Source organism: Branchiostoma floridae, chromosome 3 (genome assembly GCF_000003815.2).
Source record: "Branchiostoma floridae strain S238N-H82 chromosome 3, Bfl_VNyyK, whole genome shotgun sequence".
NCBI lineage: Eukaryota > Metazoa > Chordata > Leptocardii > Amphioxiformes > Branchiostomatidae > Branchiostoma > Branchiostoma floridae.
Genome location: NC_049981.1, coordinates 21,366,610 through 21,384,222, shown reverse-complemented (window position 1 = coordinate 21,384,222; position 17,613 = coordinate 21,366,610). Strand labels below are relative to the sequence as shown.

Below are 17,613 nucleotides of genomic sequence, written 5' to 3'. Positions count from 1 at the left end.
CTTATAGCAGATACTGTGAGAGCCACACCGCAAAACCGGACACAAAAACCCATAAGATAAGAATACCTAATTCTATTGATATCAAAGGCTATGGAAACCTCAAAGAACTCGACCTGATAAAATTATAAGTAGGCAGCCAAGACATGCTTATAGCAGATACTGTGAGAGCTTCAAAGAAGAACCGGACACCTTCTTACCCGGCTTCTCTCGGCTTGTACTAGCGAGCTTACTCCGATACCTATTCTCCACAAAAATCCAAAATAATACTCAAGTCTATTAATATCATAGGCTACTTGAACTGATATTATTATAAGTAGGCAGCCAAGACCTGCTTATGGCAGATACTGTGAGAACCATACCGCAGAATCGGACACAAAAGTCCATAAGAAAGAATACCTAGATCTATTAATATCAAAAGACTACAGCATCCACCAAACAACTCAGCCTGATAATATCATGAAGTAGGAAAGCCAAAGCTGCCGCTCCTACTTATGGCGGATACTGCGAGAGCCTCAACGCAGAACCAGACACAAAAAAACATAAGAATACCTAAATCTATTAATATCAAAGGCTATGGAAACTCAAAGAACTCGACCTGATAATATTGTAAGTAGGCAACCAAGACCTGCTTATGGTAGATACTTTGCGAGCCACACCGCAGAACCGGACACCTTCTTACCCGGCCTCTCTCCTCTTCCATCGATCTGGAGCCACCTTGACAAGGGTCAAACTGGCGTTAACAGTAGTGGGGCTTAATAGACAGGAGCGGGGGTCTTTTGTATTGATGTCACGGCTCGGTGTACGCACATGTACGCAGCCATGGCGTCGCTCTGTCTTCATTCGGCACCACCAGCATCCATAATATCGTCATTCAGAGGGTGGCGGTTATACCCCCTTTCCACTAGGACAGCGCTCTGGCCGCGTTCCCTCTGTGACCTAAGATTTGACAGATTGCATAACGAATTTTCTAGAAAAGAAACGAATCTTTTCACACTTTGTGTGTTTTGTTGTCTTCCCAGTCACACGTTCACGTTTTGTACTATATACCCAGTGTGAAAGCGAAGGTCAGACATATCCTATTTAGGTCTTAGTGAGAGCGCAGCGCGATCGCCGTCTAGTGGAAAGGGGGCCTTAGTTGGCATAATGGATGAAAGAATGAAATTTATTGCTCAACAGTTGCACAAGGTAGAATGTGTGACAAATACTAGCTATATAGACAATGGTGCTACGAGGCTATATACAGAACATCGCTCTGTCTTCATTCGGCACCATCCACCAGCCATTATTTCGTCATTCGAAAGGGAGATGGTTAGTTGGCAGAATGAATGAACGAGGACCTTTATTGTACATTTTCGTCCAACCGAGCAAAGTCACATCATTAACAAAGACAAACAGACATATGTTTTCTGGCATACAGGTTCGTTTTTTTCACTTTTCTTTAGGATTTGGCAGAATGGATAAATGAATGACTTTATTGCTCAACAGTCGCACAAGGTAGAATGCATGACGACCAATAACAACTACTACTAGACTAGCTATATAGACAATGGTACTACGAGGCTACATACATGACTTTACTGTGCATTTTCACCCAAACAAGCAAAGTGTAACACACATATCATTAACAAAGAAAAACATACACATGTTGTCTTGCATACATGTTCGGCTTCTTATCGCTTTTTGGTAATAATGAAACTGTAGGATTGTATGTATGGATTCGACTTATGCCACGCATAAAGAATATCTATTTTTCAGTGCTACTTAAAAGTGAAGGAATCTACTTCATATTCAAATTGATAGGATATTTCTATCATTAAAATACATAGTGCAATCTACGATGAAGTGCTCACTAGAATGACTAAAGAGCACGGAGGTTGAAGCTATGTGTTCTGCAATGAATTTATCCTGAAGTGAAATAGTACCGGAAGAAAGATGGTGTGTTGGGGGAAACAAACTCAACAGCACCACGGCCATTTTAAACATGCAAAATTTTGAAAATAATTGGAATACTTTTAGAATTTCAAACCACCGTCCGTTGACTTGATATCCTTAAAGTAGTGTTTTAAAAATACCAGATAAAGATAAACTACCGTTAAATGCCTACACATTGCAACTGAGAATCCTTGCAGATCAAGAGTTAAAAGAATTTCTGGAAGTTATTATTCTCTTCGCCAAGAAGAGTATGAGATTGCTTGACTTGGGTCTGTATGTAGGTCAACAGCATATAACTAAACGCACGTGCTCAGACAGTGCTTTGTGATTTTTGGTAGGTATGTAGATAACACTTTATCAAGAGTTAAAAGATGTCCAGGTATTATTGACACTTGACTTTGCCTTAACTATTGATAAAAGCAAACAATACACAAGCCAGCCTTCCCACCCTGTCGCGTACACCAACGCACATTACGTACGGAGACAGTGCTAACGAGCGAGCCGAGATTTGATAACAGCCACACGCTAAGGACTGATGACGTGTGACAGCATTGATACGCACCAGCTGATGGCAAACGACAGCTCGGCTGACACAGCCGTAAGCAGGCATCTGCGGCATGTCGGGATTGAAAAAGGAACCGTTAGATCAAACACGACTGGATTTGGAACCAGTCACTAGTGGTGGAATAAGCCGGTACAGTCAGACTAACATATCAAGTTTGTTTTAATGAAACTTTATAAAGAATTCCCGTGGTTTCGGCACCAGGAAAATTTGGCCTCTGGCCAAACAGAGCAATTCGGTTTAATGTCAAGGACTGTTTCAAGACTTTTCGTCGTCAAGAAAACGCTTAGCTCTAACTCTAACCCTAATCTTAACTCAATCCTTACCCTGGTATGGGTTTAGGATGAGTCGACCCTGTACCTAACACCATGGTCGACTCGATCAGAGAGCCAGAGGGCCTGGTCATCATAAATAATAAATGTGTTAAAGTCGAAGTAGTAGTAGTAGTAGACTGGTTTAATTATGTCCAAAGAGCATCATGGATTGAAGGCTTGTTTGCAGCCTGGGGGATGAATTTCAAAGTAAGAAAAAACAGTTATATGTTAGGCTTTTCCATGTGAAGGTTAACATTATTTATTAGCTTGCAAATGTTACCCTTCTAGTGTTGTCTCTTTGCCTTTGCAGAAACCACGCCAAGGCGGGTTGGACGCAGCTAGTACTGGCCATGGTCACGTGGACATTCAGTTTTCAGTTTTCTGTCTCTGAAAATGGTGGGCGCCATCTTGCAATACCTCTTCGCCATTTTCAGCACACTTCAGGTAAAATACCAGAAAGAAATAATGGAGAAAAGGGCAGATCAAAGACAAGAACGACAAAAAGAAAGCAAGGAAGAAAGACAAATTGATGGAAAGAAGGAGTAAAAAATCAAGAAAGAATGAAAAGTAGATAAAGAAGGAAAACGCTCTGAATTGAAATGTAACAATAACAAGAAAAGAAAATCCAAACTGTAACACTACACTATAGCTTGTATTGATTATTGTTTTCCTATTTGCACAGTGTAAAATGCATGGTTTAATGACAAAAACGTACCTCTTTGGTGAGATATATTGGCCAATCAGGGCTATATGCCTACCTTTTCATGTTTAGTTCGAAGCTCTTTAGTCGGTTATGAATCTATTACACTCCAAATAGCTCCCATGCATTAACTAAAACCCTGGATATGCCTCCTATAGTAGTACGTGCCCTGGTATGCAATTGCTATTGAATGACTGTGTTAAATGCTGCTCTGTATTTATCAAGAGCACCTCACATCTATAGGGTCTCATGTTCACAACATGCTGTAGGGAATGGAGCACATGTAGAAATGTATTACTCAACTACTCTGGTAACACAGGCAGCAATATGTTCCATGGTGTCAACTGAGGACACAGATATCGTCACGTTACCATCTGATGATTACTGACGAGATCTCGTGTTTCTAGCCTAGCTATTAAATCAAATAAAGGAAGATATAGTTGCATGTGTAGTACTTCATACACAGTAAAAACTGCCCAAGAAAACTGGCCCATGTGGACAAGTGGTCATTACAGAGAGGATCCCTGATTTGATACTTAATTCTTGATGCTTGTATCAATTTGAAATATATCTAAAAGGGCCACAAATAAGTAGTCAGATTGACCAGGTGGCCCTTATGTCGAGGTGGTCACTTGTACGGGTTTAACTGTATATCAAAACGTTATATCTGGTCTGTTGAGCCACGACTTTTCCAATAAATGCCTTTGTGTATTGAGACACCACCATGCCGGCCAGACTACCATATCCAATTCATTTTGACGATAGCTAGTGAAGGTTTGGACTGGTGATGCGCCAGATGCTTTGACTTTAAGCTAGATTAATGGACTCCCGCGGTCCATGCTTGTTAACCTCTTTGTTACTCTTTCTCGTTGCAGGGAAGTTTCTTCGCCATGTTTTATTGTGTCCTAAATGAAGAGGTATGGAGACCATCGTACTCTAATCCTACTCAGACCTGTTTTACTGCCCTATATTTTATCCTTCTTGTCTTGCCCTTGCTTTAATGAAATTCAGTCAGATTCAATTTGCAGTGGCCTTTGAAATCGGCCCTTAAAGCGCGCGGGGGAAGGCGGTTCGCCGCCGCTCGCTCATTATTGATGTATGTAGCAATTACCGAGTGCACTTGGAATGACCAACCTCATTTCGAGCAGAAACCGGTCGGCAAGTGCGGCGCGTTGTGCTTGATATCCAGTCGGCGAAGATATTACTCTCTCGCTCTCTGTCCTTGGTAAATGGCAAAAAGTTGTCCGTGGAGTATTAGTTTGTGTAGTTTGAAGCGTGTCGGTAAAGGATAGCGGCACATTGGTATACATTGCGGTAGGCTGACTTCCCGACCTCCGGGCCACAGGGTTCACGCGGTATTTCACACTATATTAAGCCATACACATCAAAAATCGATTAGGGAATGAGCAGAAGGGAGCCGTCAGCTATATTCCCATCGATTTTCCTCACGTCCAATACGCGGGTTAAATATGATAATCCGAAAGATGTCAGGTCGAGGGTTCCATGCCTCACGCCCTGGTGCGCGGACGCTCCCTCAGAATATAACACTCCTGAGCGCTCCGTCCTCTGTGCGCCTTTCAAAGCCAACACAACAGTTTAGGGCTGGGAAATTCGAGCAGGCGCTTTTTGAGACTCCCGGTTTTACGTATCCACAACCTCTGGTAGCAGCGTCTACGGTGTGAAGACGCTATACCGAAAAGGGTCGAAACTTTTCTTTTTTCAATTACTTTCAATCCGATACCGTCCGCTCCTGGGTCACTCTCCCTCTGAACATTAATCGAATATTTCCAATAGGGTCTGACCGGAGGTCACGGCACGAGGCTTTCTAGGCGAGCTTCAATTTAACATATGTTTGGCATCCTTGGCGTTAATTTAGAGTCACTATCACTTCATTTGTGCCGCCACCTGTCCTCCCGCCACAGTCCGATACATATGATGCTGCCCAGACAGTCTTTCTCTACCCACTCTTCTATTGGATGGCTTTTCTAATCTGCGCTCGGCGAGCCGCTATCCAATCTCCATCCCGTGAATTATTTTGATACAATAATAAATCCGGCCATATTGATCGGCGGCCCCGCTCTTTCCGCTGCCGGAGAGATGATGACAAATCACCGTCAGGTGAAAATTTCGGCCAACTTTGGAAGGAAAATTCCCTCCAGCCAAAGAGTAAGGTGACCTTGCTGAAGCCGTGATAGCGCGGAGATACGTGCGCGGCCCGCCGGCTTTATCGCAGCGATCTGAGGAGGGATATAATAATAAGGACGGGTCGCAACGCGCGCAAGAATCTTGGCGCCAAAAACGACATGTTTCGTTCTGTCGACTCGAGGCTTTCGAGACACTTTAGCGGGGAAAAGCACTTGATTAGTGGCCCTTGGGAGAGCTAACAGCCGGCTTCGCTTACCGTCGCGATAAGACGACTCCGCTAGTGGGAGATGCATCATCGGAATTGTCGCATATCCCTGTCGGCAGATTCACACCAAGTGTGTGGCGGAATACTTATGAAGCTGACACGACTTCCATATAGTCACTAGCGAGCTGTCATGTCGATTGAAAAACAAAATTAGAATCTAAAATGTAACAGGGATTCACAAGTTGAAATAATTATATTTCCATCTTTGCGAAGTGTAAATAATACAGACCAATACCCAAAAATTCATAATGGTATTAATTAGTTTGGTTGCAGCTTGATTCTACTTCTTTTACTTTTATCTTTTTTAACTTATCTGAATCTATTCTATTTCACGTTTTGACAATTACTGCCTTAAAGATTGGCGCAGTTTTTTTTATCTCGAATTTTCCAGAATACAAAGTTGACTTATATCTGTCAAACCAATTCACTCAATTTTTAAAATCATTTCTACAATAATCGGTTAAGCTTTGTTGCTTTGAAATATTTGTTAACGATTGAATTTCGCCTTACATGTTTGAATATTAGATAATTAGAAACAAAAACTGAAACCCATAATTTGCCCACTTTATGAGTGTATCTAAATTTAGAAATTCACATATGTTGGCCTCTGTTGTTAAGTAAGCAAATTCTAAGGTTTATTTACATTTTATTTTGTAGTTCATAGATGCACGTACTAAATTCGCTGTAAGTTTTGTCGTGTCAATAAAACGCCATCCATATCCCCAGTGTTTTACACTCTTGCCCCCCTCCCCCATTTCCCCAGGTCTCAAGAACGTACAAAGCACAACAGGAGCTGTGGAAACAGAAGAAGGCACAGCGCAGGCGCTACCGGCATCCCATGATGTCACTAAAGGGCAAGTCCAGATACAGGAGGATGGTACGTGTTGGTTGCAGCTTCAGGTTATTTCTGGTGTCAGCTTTATTCTAGTTGTTAGTTTGCAGCTTCTGTCTATTTTTGGTTGCAGAGACGGTCGAACTTTTCAGGTAAAGCTGCAACCAAAAATAGAATGAAGCTGTAATGTAACCGCTGACGAATGGTTAGTTTGCAGCTTCAGTCTATTTTTGGTTGCAGCTTCATTCTGATTTTGGGGTTGCAGCTTCATTCTATTCTTTGGTTGCAGCTCTAGTCTATTTTTTGGGTGAAGCTCAATTCTTTTTTTCTTTTTTTTTTTGGTTGCAGCTTAATTCTATCTCTCAGTTGCAACTTCATTCTGTTCTAGTTGCAGATTTATTCCATCAGCTTAGATCATAGTTTCATTCTATTTTGCGGGTTCGGTCTGGGTTGGTCATTGTTGGCTGCAACTTCATTCTCTTTTAGGGGGTGCAGCTCCATTCTAATTTGAAACTTTTTGTATTCCATGTCACATTGTTAACGTGTCTTAAGTTTGGCCCAGCGATTTAATTTCATCTCGAAGTTTCCCAGAATACCACAAATTTGACTCATGTCTGCAAAACTATTTGGTTGTTCAACCCATTCACAAATGTTTTTTTTAGATGACACAAACGGTTGTATATCTTATAAGACATATCTTATAAAATGTATAATACGTAGTTTACTAGGTTTACTACAGGTTTTGGAGATCCTTGTCAGAAGTACATGCATCTCATGTAAGGAAAGTTAGTCCCACATTCAGTTCACTACACAGGACATTGAACTAACACCGACAAAATACACAGACGACACACTTGCGCCAACAAACTTCTTCCATATCGCAAAACAAAATTTACAGTCCCAGTACTGTGGGTGCCAACCTTGTTTCCATTTCCGTCCGTATCTCGCCGAAGCACCAAAAGAAGCCGGAAAGATCTGTCATATCTCTGTACCGATCGCGAAAAATGAAAGAAAAATGCATCGCCGAACAAACACTTACGGTGAGAATGGGTGCGTGTGATAGATCGTAGCCGGCGGGCGTCATCAAACAACAAATGGTGGAGTGGGCCACGCGTCTCAGGAGACTTAGGACCGGTTCAAGGAATCGGCTGAAGTAAAGAATGTGCCACATACCATCAGAATAAATCAATTTCAGCTTTTTCTGTTTTATTTAACTTATCTTAAAGCTTTCCGAATAAATGATAAATGTTCTTAAAGCTTGAAGTAATCAAAAGAAGTTAACTGTAATAAAAAAATTGGTACAATTGGAAATTTAGTCGCGAAAGCTAAAACCACATAATATATGATAATGTATCAATAGTTGAAAAGAGGTAAAAAGAGATATCTCATAATGAAAGCTTATATATTTAATGATAGTAAAAAGTACAAGAGTGTTTTCTTGGTAACGACCAAGGCAGAAGTGATGTAACTTTTCATTTGAAATAATGGTTGAAAATATCATATAGTATACTTTATTATTTAGTATTTACATAGTAATTACCATATATGTCAAACAATGATGTATATTTTTCTTGAATTGCTGCAACGATCAAACTTCAAGACATTAAAAGAAATAGCAGAGGGAAACCCGTGAAAGGATATTCAGATATGATAGATCTAATTGATTGAATTTGTTGTTATTTTAAGACTAACTTTGTCATGCATTAAGAGAAAAAAAAGAAATATCTCGAAACGGATTCTTCCCTTTGCTTCTGCACAAAGGCCTCTCCGAAGCACATTGTCAAGTTAAAACCATACTCTAGCTGTCCACAGTAAACCAAATGTAACATCATTTCAGCGCGGTGTCCAAATCTCGTCCGTAAATTTGACGTCTGCTCCTGTTGAACCTTGTCACTCATGCCTCGTGACATTTCGTTTCATGCCAGATGTGATTTTGCTTATAGCTTATGTCGCCAAGAATTTACTACTTCTCGCGTTACATTTTCTGTTTTAGTGGATACAGATACTTCTTGAAACTTTATTAAAGAGACAAGAGTGCAGTCAGAGACTATTATTGCATCTGGCCGTGTCCATTTCTACAGACGGCGTATGATAGCAACACATGGGAGCTAGGTCTTAAAATAAGAAACAAATTTATTTGCAAATCCGTGCCCAACGTCTAATGGAAAGTATGTATATCTGAGAAATACATATGTGTTACACAAAAAAAAGCATACATGTGACAAGGATAGTGGTTGACATTAATGTAACAAGAGACTACGTATACTAGAAATTCAAAAAGCGAGTCTTGGCTATTTCTAAACGAGTTGGGTTTGGCTTCTTGTTTTTAGAAGCAGAGGCAAGACGAAAATCTGCACTTAAGATAAACGCAGGTCTTTGTCTAGAAACATCAATGCAGATGCAACGCCAGATGCTATCTTATTACACCACCTTTAGGTGGGCTCACACATGCGTATATGTATATATTCAAGTCTGTATGATGTCCGTATGAGAGTCTTAGCCTCTATTAGGCTTCACAGGACATTGGAAAAATAATAGCAATTGGACAAATATAGCCAGATAACACGCAAAAGGAGTAAGCTGGTCGTAAACCATACTCTTCGGCCAACTAACTCGTTTGGCATGTCATCTGATTATATTTGTCCAATTTCTAATACATTGTATTTTTCCAACGACCTATGGAGCCTGGTAGAGGCTAAGAATTCCATATCGACCTCATAAGTACTTGAAAATATACGCACTTGTGAACCCGGCACTTTAGATAAAGAATGGATCTTTTACGTTTTTTGTGTCTTAATTTTCAATCCAAAATTTACATTTGGAAGCATACTCCAGTTATACAAAATCTATGGTAACACAGATCCAAATTTAATCTCTGTATACGGCCGCTTATACCCCCTTTACACTAGGACGGCGCCCTCACTGCGCTCTCTCTGCGACCTAAAATTTTAACAGATCCCTCAACGAATTGTACAGAAAGGAAAACGAATCTTTTTACGCTTTGTTTGTTTTGTTGTCCTTTCAGTCACACTTTTACATTTTGTATGACATACCAAGTATGAAATCGAATGTTACACACATCCGTTTTGGGTCGCTGAGAGAGCGCAGCGCGATCGCCGTCTAGTGGAAAGGGGGCCAAGCAATCGCCGTCTACTGGTGAAAAGGGGGTCTACATACGTATATTCGTATTTACGTGTACTGGGCCGTTCGTTGTACTAAACCATGTTGTAATGTCTACGCGGACAGAGGTCAACGTTCTCCGGGGAGCCTCCCGTAATGAGACTGTACGCAAGTCTTTTAATCTGCGGGTGGCGGAAATAGATAGCCGACGCGAAATGTATCGAAAGGAGGGGATGGAAATGGATGCGTAAAATGTGTGGGAAGCCACGGAGTGCGTCCATTAGTTGCCATTCCGCCATGTTTTACGTCACGGAAACGGTCATTGCTGTCCCCTCGCGGTGCACTTAGGTGTCCGGTTCGGACGTAAGGATAATGTACGGCGCGCAGAACTGACCACACGGGGACCTGAAGGCTCATCCCATCCAACGATATGGTCATGTATGAATATAAATGAATGAATGAAGACCTTTATTGCACAGTTTTGCCCAACCGAGCTTAGTACAGGCCACAACAAGTCAAAACATGTATATATATATATATATATATATATATATATATATAAATATAAAAGTATCACAAATCTAGTCTAACACAGAAGTTCGGCTTCTTCTCGCTTCTTGGTAATATTGAGGAGTAACAACCCCCCCCCCCCTTCCACCCACTCCTCACACGAAAATGTGGGCCTCACACGTTGACTGACCGACCTCTCTAACGCGGTAATTTGACAAGATTAGGAATCCTGCCCGTACTATATGCTGAGGGCGGACAGGAGGGGTTTAAAAGAAGGTTTGTGACTCCGTAATGGCTCTGCCAGGAGCTCGGTCCTGACGCCATGATGTACGGTGTGTCTTTAACCCGACTTGTTTGAAGGATCAGACCGTCGCCATTAGTGGCGCGGGACTAAAGAGAACTGCAGTGGATTTAATGGCGGCTGCAGTAACTAAGGTGCCATAACTTTCCTTGATGGGTTTGGCGGTGGACTTGCCGACGGTGTTACCCAAATGTGATAATGACTCACCGAGAGATAGACGTTGCTATAACCACCTATCTCGCACAGCTCCGGCAAATGGCCGCCCTATTCGGGGCTTTGCAATACGCTGTCGCCAATAATCCGTACAAACAGCACGGCTTTCCTGAGTTATGGACGGAGCACGTGTTTCACCTGAAAACTTTCCAACAAGAAGATAAAGAAACAAACTTAAAGTGAAGTTTATTGCTGCAACAAGTCTCCTGTAGCTCTGTATCAGTGACAGCTACTTTTCCAGACGAGGGAAGTGCCTGTATTGTATCTGTATCTTTATAGCTGGTATAACTGTCCTTCGGCGGAACACACCAGCTTCTCTGGCACGCGGCGCTGTAGCAGCTGGTTATAGTGATAGCATAGCTCCAGATGTATTGTTTATTCAATTGTAATACGACATGTAATAGTACTTAGTCTTTAGTATCCCATCATGGGATTTGCTGCATTTAGCCCACAATTCTGACTGATAGCATTGTAGCACAGGTGTCGCTACTACAGATCCGGTCCAAAACGTCAGTTTTTTTAAAGAAGAATCTTGTTCTTCAGTGACTTACCAACTCGATGATAATATTCGTGAAATAGATAATAATAACTTTATTGCAAGTTAATGCTCGAAGGCTAATTGCAAACAAAGTAAAGCAGTGGTATAATAATTAATGTCCTGTCGGAAACATTTGACGTAAGAGATATTTGTGAGGTTTGATCAGGCCTGGCGATAAGATTCTCCTGGACAAGTTGAGTCGTGCGCTGTTTTCCTTTCCCAAATCTTTCTTAACCGACATACAAGTCAGGTTCAAGTTTAACCTCAAATCTTACCGAGAAGTAACTGTAATCCCCAAATCTCTCTGTCAAAGGGGGACATAAGGGGCATTATGTTTCTCAGTGGCTGCTTAAGAAGACTTGGCAGGCTGAAAAAAGTTCAGAAACTTGAACTATGCGGCTCCGGAGGGATAACTGTTGTGGGATAGATGTCGGTTAGCTGAGGAATGAGTCCAGTCTACTATCTACTAGCTGCTTAGGACGATTTAGAAAAAGTACAAACGCACAAAGCTAAGGTCGTAAACTTTGATTTCCCTTTTCATTGTTCTCCAGAAGAAGAGGGGCGTGAAGTTCGCTTTCCAGCGGAAGCCTCCTCCTACGGCGTCTCAACAGGTGGAAGAGCAGTCGGGAAGCGTCAGGCAGAGCGCGCTGGAGGAGACACAAGTCTGACACAACAGCAGACAGCACAAGTTCACCTTTATCCGCGGGGTAACCTATATCCGTTATTGTCCCACGGCGTCTCAGCAGGCGGAGGAACAGTCGGGAAGCGTCAGGCAGAGCGCGCTGGAGGAGACACAAGTCTGACACAACAGCAGACAGAACAAGTTCACCTTTATCCGCGGGGTAACCTATATCCGTTATTGTCCCACGGCGTCTCAGCAGGCGGAGGAACAGTCGGGAAGCGTCAGCAGAGCGCGCTGGAGGAGACACAAGTATGACACAGTTCACCTTTATCCGCGGGGTAACCTATATCCGTTATTGTCCCACGGCGTCTCAAAAGGCGGAGGAGCAGTCGGGAAGCGTCAGGCAGAGCGCGCCGGAGGAAACACAAGTCTGACACGACAGCAGACAACACAAGTTGACCTTTATCCGCGGGGTAACCTATATCCGTTATTGTTCCATGGCGTCTCAGTAGGTGGAAAAACAGTCGGGAAGCGTCAGCTGCAGGCAGAGCGCGCTGAGGGAGACACAAGTCTGGCCCAACGACAGACAGCAAAAGTTCACCTTTATACGCGGGTAACCTTTACTCGTATTTTTAAAATTTCACGGTTTTTAGGGATATGTAGCCAACAGATGGTGGCTTCAAATGGCAATATTTTCAAATATTGAAACTCTCAATCCGTCGACATAATATCCCTATATGCCCTGGGTTTTTTTAAACAATGGATATAGGTCACCCCGCGGATAAAGGTCAACCAGCGTTAGGTACGACTTGGTTACATACGTCGTAAGTCGTTGTACGATTTTTATGCCTCCGAATTCTCAGGCAGGCCGTAACCGACCTAACATCCGACAAGGATCTAAGACAGCCTTCTCCGTAACAAGACAGATGAATTTTGTACAACACAAGCACGACTATTACAAGAATGCCGTCAGTTCAGAATCGTACGATGATCGCACGATGTATGTGACCGGGTTTCGAGCTTCGGATATATATATACGAGATATGTTGGCAGAGGTCATTTTGAAGTCGAACTTGGAACTATGATTTTCAGCATACATTAGGACTTATCTAGTTTTAGACCGCAAAGGAATACGTCAGCCAACTGTTCCTATGACGTCAAGAACATGTGACTCAATGAACAGTGAATCAAGTGCGGTAGATAGCCTATAACGCCCCCGTCTCCCTTATGGCTAATGGTAACGTCATCCCGGGATGGATAGCATGGGTCTGATGTACAAAAAGCAGTCGTGACCAGGAAAAATGGCATATATGCGATTTTTATCACCTTTCGAAAAGAAACCCAGGAGGTCGTAATTTTTGCGACTTCGCTGTGTCTCAAGTTGCACACTTCGATTCGACAAAAACAAGAAGGTCATGACTGAGTCCATTATGTACTGGAGCATGTGATGTTTACAACACACGTGCGGTCTGTTTGGTGTGCAGGCAAAGTGGCTGTGCACACCGACGGTTTTGTGACAACATTTGCGAATGGAAAAATAAACTCTCTAAACTATCCCCTATTCTAACTATCCGAAAGTTGGGCTCAACATATTAATACTTAGTATTGGACAGAGAATGATTTTTAACCACTGAAAATGAAAATTAAAGTTGAGTTAGTATTTTTTAAATTCTCAAGTAGAGTTAAGATTCTGGTACTGCATTATCCAAGTAAAAGACTACGACGGAGGTATGGATGTTTTACCCGCAGCTCACAGCAAACGTCTATGTAACAGTATGTATGTTTGTTTGTTTGTTTGTTTATTTGTGTGTCACCTGATGGTGTGAACAGATGTATCCTCCTGTCAATCATCTTAAAGTTTGTATTTGATCATTGTAAGAATATGAAATATTCTCTCAGTCTAGTCTCTACCAGACACCACTGGTTGCTGGAGAATAGCAGAAATCGACCAAATAGACTGAGTGATATACTAGTGGAGTTAGCTGACCAGAGGACATAGCTGCCCATAGAAATACAGTTTGCAAAACCAGATTGGAAGTTAGATGCCAACCTAACTTGGAACCTATGTTGCAAACTTTATTCCTATGGCCAAGTCCTCTGGCATGTTCCATAGTCTAATCGGCCGATCTCTATCATTTTCTACCCTGGGAGCCAGACAGGACCGGGTAGCTAGCGAGGTTTGTTAGCAAGTTTTGTCGGGGAGCCAAGGCAGTCAGCCCGACAATCTCACATTATCCCTCCGGGGGAGTTTAAGCCCAAAGGAGTTATCGCTACCCTTAGTCCTAGCTGCCCGATCCCGGATGGCCTCCAGGGTAATCATTTTCCAGCAATCTACATGTATGACGTCTGGTGTAGGCTATCTTATAGTCCTTTCAAAGTTCCCATCGATAACTATAAGAGAATGATATTACTTTGAAGCAATAATCCAAGTCTTTCATACATCAAGTCAACTTGTTGACAATTATCGATCCAGTACAGAAGTGGTGTTTTTTCAGTGCGCTGTGACAATTGGACAACATATAGCGCTAGTTCACCTTTATCCGCGTGGGTGACCTATACCAGTTGTATTAAAAACAGGATATTTAGGGATATCAATGCAAGGAAAGATGGTTTGAAAAAAAAGTTTGGAAAAAAATGCAATTTGAAACCAAGGTCCGTCGAATCCTTAAATGCACTGTTAAAAAAAAACAACGGGAATAGGTTACCCCACGGATAAAGGTAAACTAGCGGCACATCACGCAATTTTTAAAGATGCCAATGCGATGAAATTAGCTTGTAACATGGCCCGTAGATAGTTCCGATCCTGACTATATGTTGTCACATGTATATAGATACAACAGAGAGCCTATAATGCATGTTAGTCCTTGTAGAACATTAGGCAGAAAGCCATACATAATAAATCATAATACGTTAACGTTATCACTGTAAATATATACAGTGATAACGTTAACGTATTATGATTTATTATGTTAACGTTAACGTTAACGTTATCACTGTAAATATATACAGATCAAAATCTACAATAGAACTGTTTAAACCTGTATCTATGTACGTTACATATGTATACTGGGTTCCCTGAGCTGAAGGCAACATTTATACGGCTATGCGTAGAAAGTAGTCGTTTGAATCGTAGAGTAGGAAAAGAAGTGTTGTTGCCAAACCGAGTTACTGACTCGGTATTTTCTATCAGGACACGCGAATGTACATACTCTTGTTGCACATTCAAATACATCTGTAGGATACGGTTTTACCAGACTTGTCTTGGAGTGGTTTATTTGTGTCACTGTCTGAGAAAACAAGCAATGCCATTACCAGGTCAGCTAGATCAAACAACATGTTTTTGAGATATAGGTGTACATTGCTTAATGCTTAAGTATTTTTTATGAGTTTGCTCAGTGCAAGGCCATTGACCACTTCTAGGCACCAAACTACGCTCACTGTGGCAGCTTCTCTTCTTCCTAAAGGTGGACACTCACTGCACTTACGGCACCGGTGTGGCACTGCGGGGTTCGTTCACTGTGGCACTGTTTTGTTATTTTCGCGATTTTTTTGTTATTTTTTTATTTTTTAATTTTCTTTTTAACATTTTATTCTTCATTCACAATGATACAATTAATGATACAATCAAGTGTGCAACTAACCATGGTAACAAACAATAACAAAAATAGATTACGTCAAATATACATATACATATAACGAGCTATTATAGTTCACAACATGTCCCCTGACTTCAGTACTGCACTAGTTCTGTTTGAAGAAAGAAGCGATCTTTAATAATTTAGATATTACGTAATACGTAAAAGTATGACATACGCAAAATACAAAATACCAAAAATACACAAAACGGAAGAAAATTCATTCTTTATCTCTGAAATTCGTTGAGTCATCTACGAACCCCGCAGTGCCGCACCGGTGCTTCAAGTGCAGTGAGAGTTCACCTTTAGTCAGAAACATCGAGCTTCAGCAAGTTAGACTAACTGATTCAATATAGCTATCTGCCGTAATGACAACAATGCAATTAATCAGATTTGATAACTTTGTGTTCGGGTTGCTGTGAACAGCTATCAAAAAATCCCTCTTTACAAAAAAAAAACGTGTTGGGAGGTGTCCAATGGAAAATTCTTTTCGTCGCGCTATGTTTATCGCCTGTTGCGTTTGATACAACCGCTACCCCATTCCACTTCGTTACGTTCCGTATCGAGAAATAAAATTGGCTTCGATTAACAATAGAGTAACAGATTTGACATTTTCGTCAATCTGACAACTCCATTGGCAAAGCTACTTCGTGCTGACTTAAGTTTCTTTGACAGACCAGACATCAGTTAGCTGGATTTTTGGATTTTAAAACACGTACAGCAAAAGTTGATGAGATGCAAGTTCAACCTTTCCCCCGTTTCACCTCTCTGACCTCTGAGCGACCACAGATTCACAGATCTCTCAACGAAATCACCAGAACGATTGTTTACATGTCTTGTGTGTTCTGTCTTCTTTTTAAATTATACTCCATACCTAATTAATGATATAAAAAGGGGGCAAAGCCAAAAATGAAATTAAACAGCGAATAAGCTATACATAAGAAGAAAAAGAAGGAAAGAGGAACCAATTCGCTGCGTACAATGTGGAATTACAGCACCATCTTATCTGTGAAACTATTACATCTCGTATCCCAAGATGGTGCAGTTGGTTAGGCGTACTAGAGTGTTATTAATTCCTGAGAAGTGGATTGAAGTATGAAATGGGCGCCCACACATGAACATCAGTATATAAATACAAATATGAACTCCGGCGCTAGGTCTTAGTCATTTTTAATTGCGCAAAGCTTTCCTGGATGACTATATTATAAGGTTTAGACGTTTTATTATGATAAATGAGTCATTATAATGGTTAGAGTAGACTTTGTTTTGTGTGGTTTATGTTCACAGTGGTGTCATAAATGTTAATTTATATATTTTAGACGATCGATCCGTCAATGCAGAAACAGGAATCAAAATCCGGTAAGCTCACTCACTTTTAGTTATTTTTTTCGTATCTTAATTGTTCCAAAAGTGCAGACATAAGACGACCGATAAAAAGTCATCAGAAATAACAACTATTTTGTGACTAACGAGCATTTACTACAGTTTGTCAAGGTTATAGACAACAAGGTAATGCAATACTCAACACAAAAGTTACCCAGGCAACTGGATAAGGTTCGAAAATTGTCAGACGTTTCTCGACAGCATCCGTGGTCTTTTGTCAGTGGCTGAGTCAATGAATGAAGACCTTTATTGTACATACCCACTGGGTTTAGTACAGGTCGCAACAAAATGATAGTTGAGAAATACGTGGAATATTTACAATGCCAACCAACACAAGAATCATATTCTACAAGTATACTAAGTGAATTCGACTTCTTCTCACTTCTTTGCGATACTGAAAATGTAGGAACAAATAGGTTTTGCAATCAAAGGTTTTTCTAAATTCATTACACAGGTATATAAAGCGGGAAAACATAGCTTCTATCAATAAAGTTCAGCTTTCTCTTTGTTGTATAGTCTACATTCTACTACAAAATGCCGT

The 17,613-nt window shown here is 41.2% G+C and overlaps 1 protein-coding gene across 3 annotated transcripts in view; it reads left to right on the top strand.

Annotated features, from left to right (window-relative positions):
* Positions 1-12,105, top strand: part of LOC118412124 (adhesion G protein-coupled receptor L2-like) — a 64,360-nt gene extending 52,255 nt beyond the window's left edge. For 2 of the 3 annotated variants that reach the window (XM_035814770.1, XM_035814768.1), the window contains exons 23-24: positions 6,682-6,795; positions 11,987-12,090. In XM_035814770.1, the coding sequence (XP_035670663.1) occupies positions 6,682-6,760 (79 nt within the window). In that variant the 3' untranslated portion in view covers positions 6,761-6,795; positions 11,987-12,090. Of the gene's footprint in view, positions 1-6,681; positions 6,796-11,983 lie in introns of all 3 variants that reach the window. The other variant, XM_035814769.1, reaches the window with a different exon arrangement.
* The last annotated feature ends 5,508 nt before the right edge of the window (positions 12,106-17,613 follow it).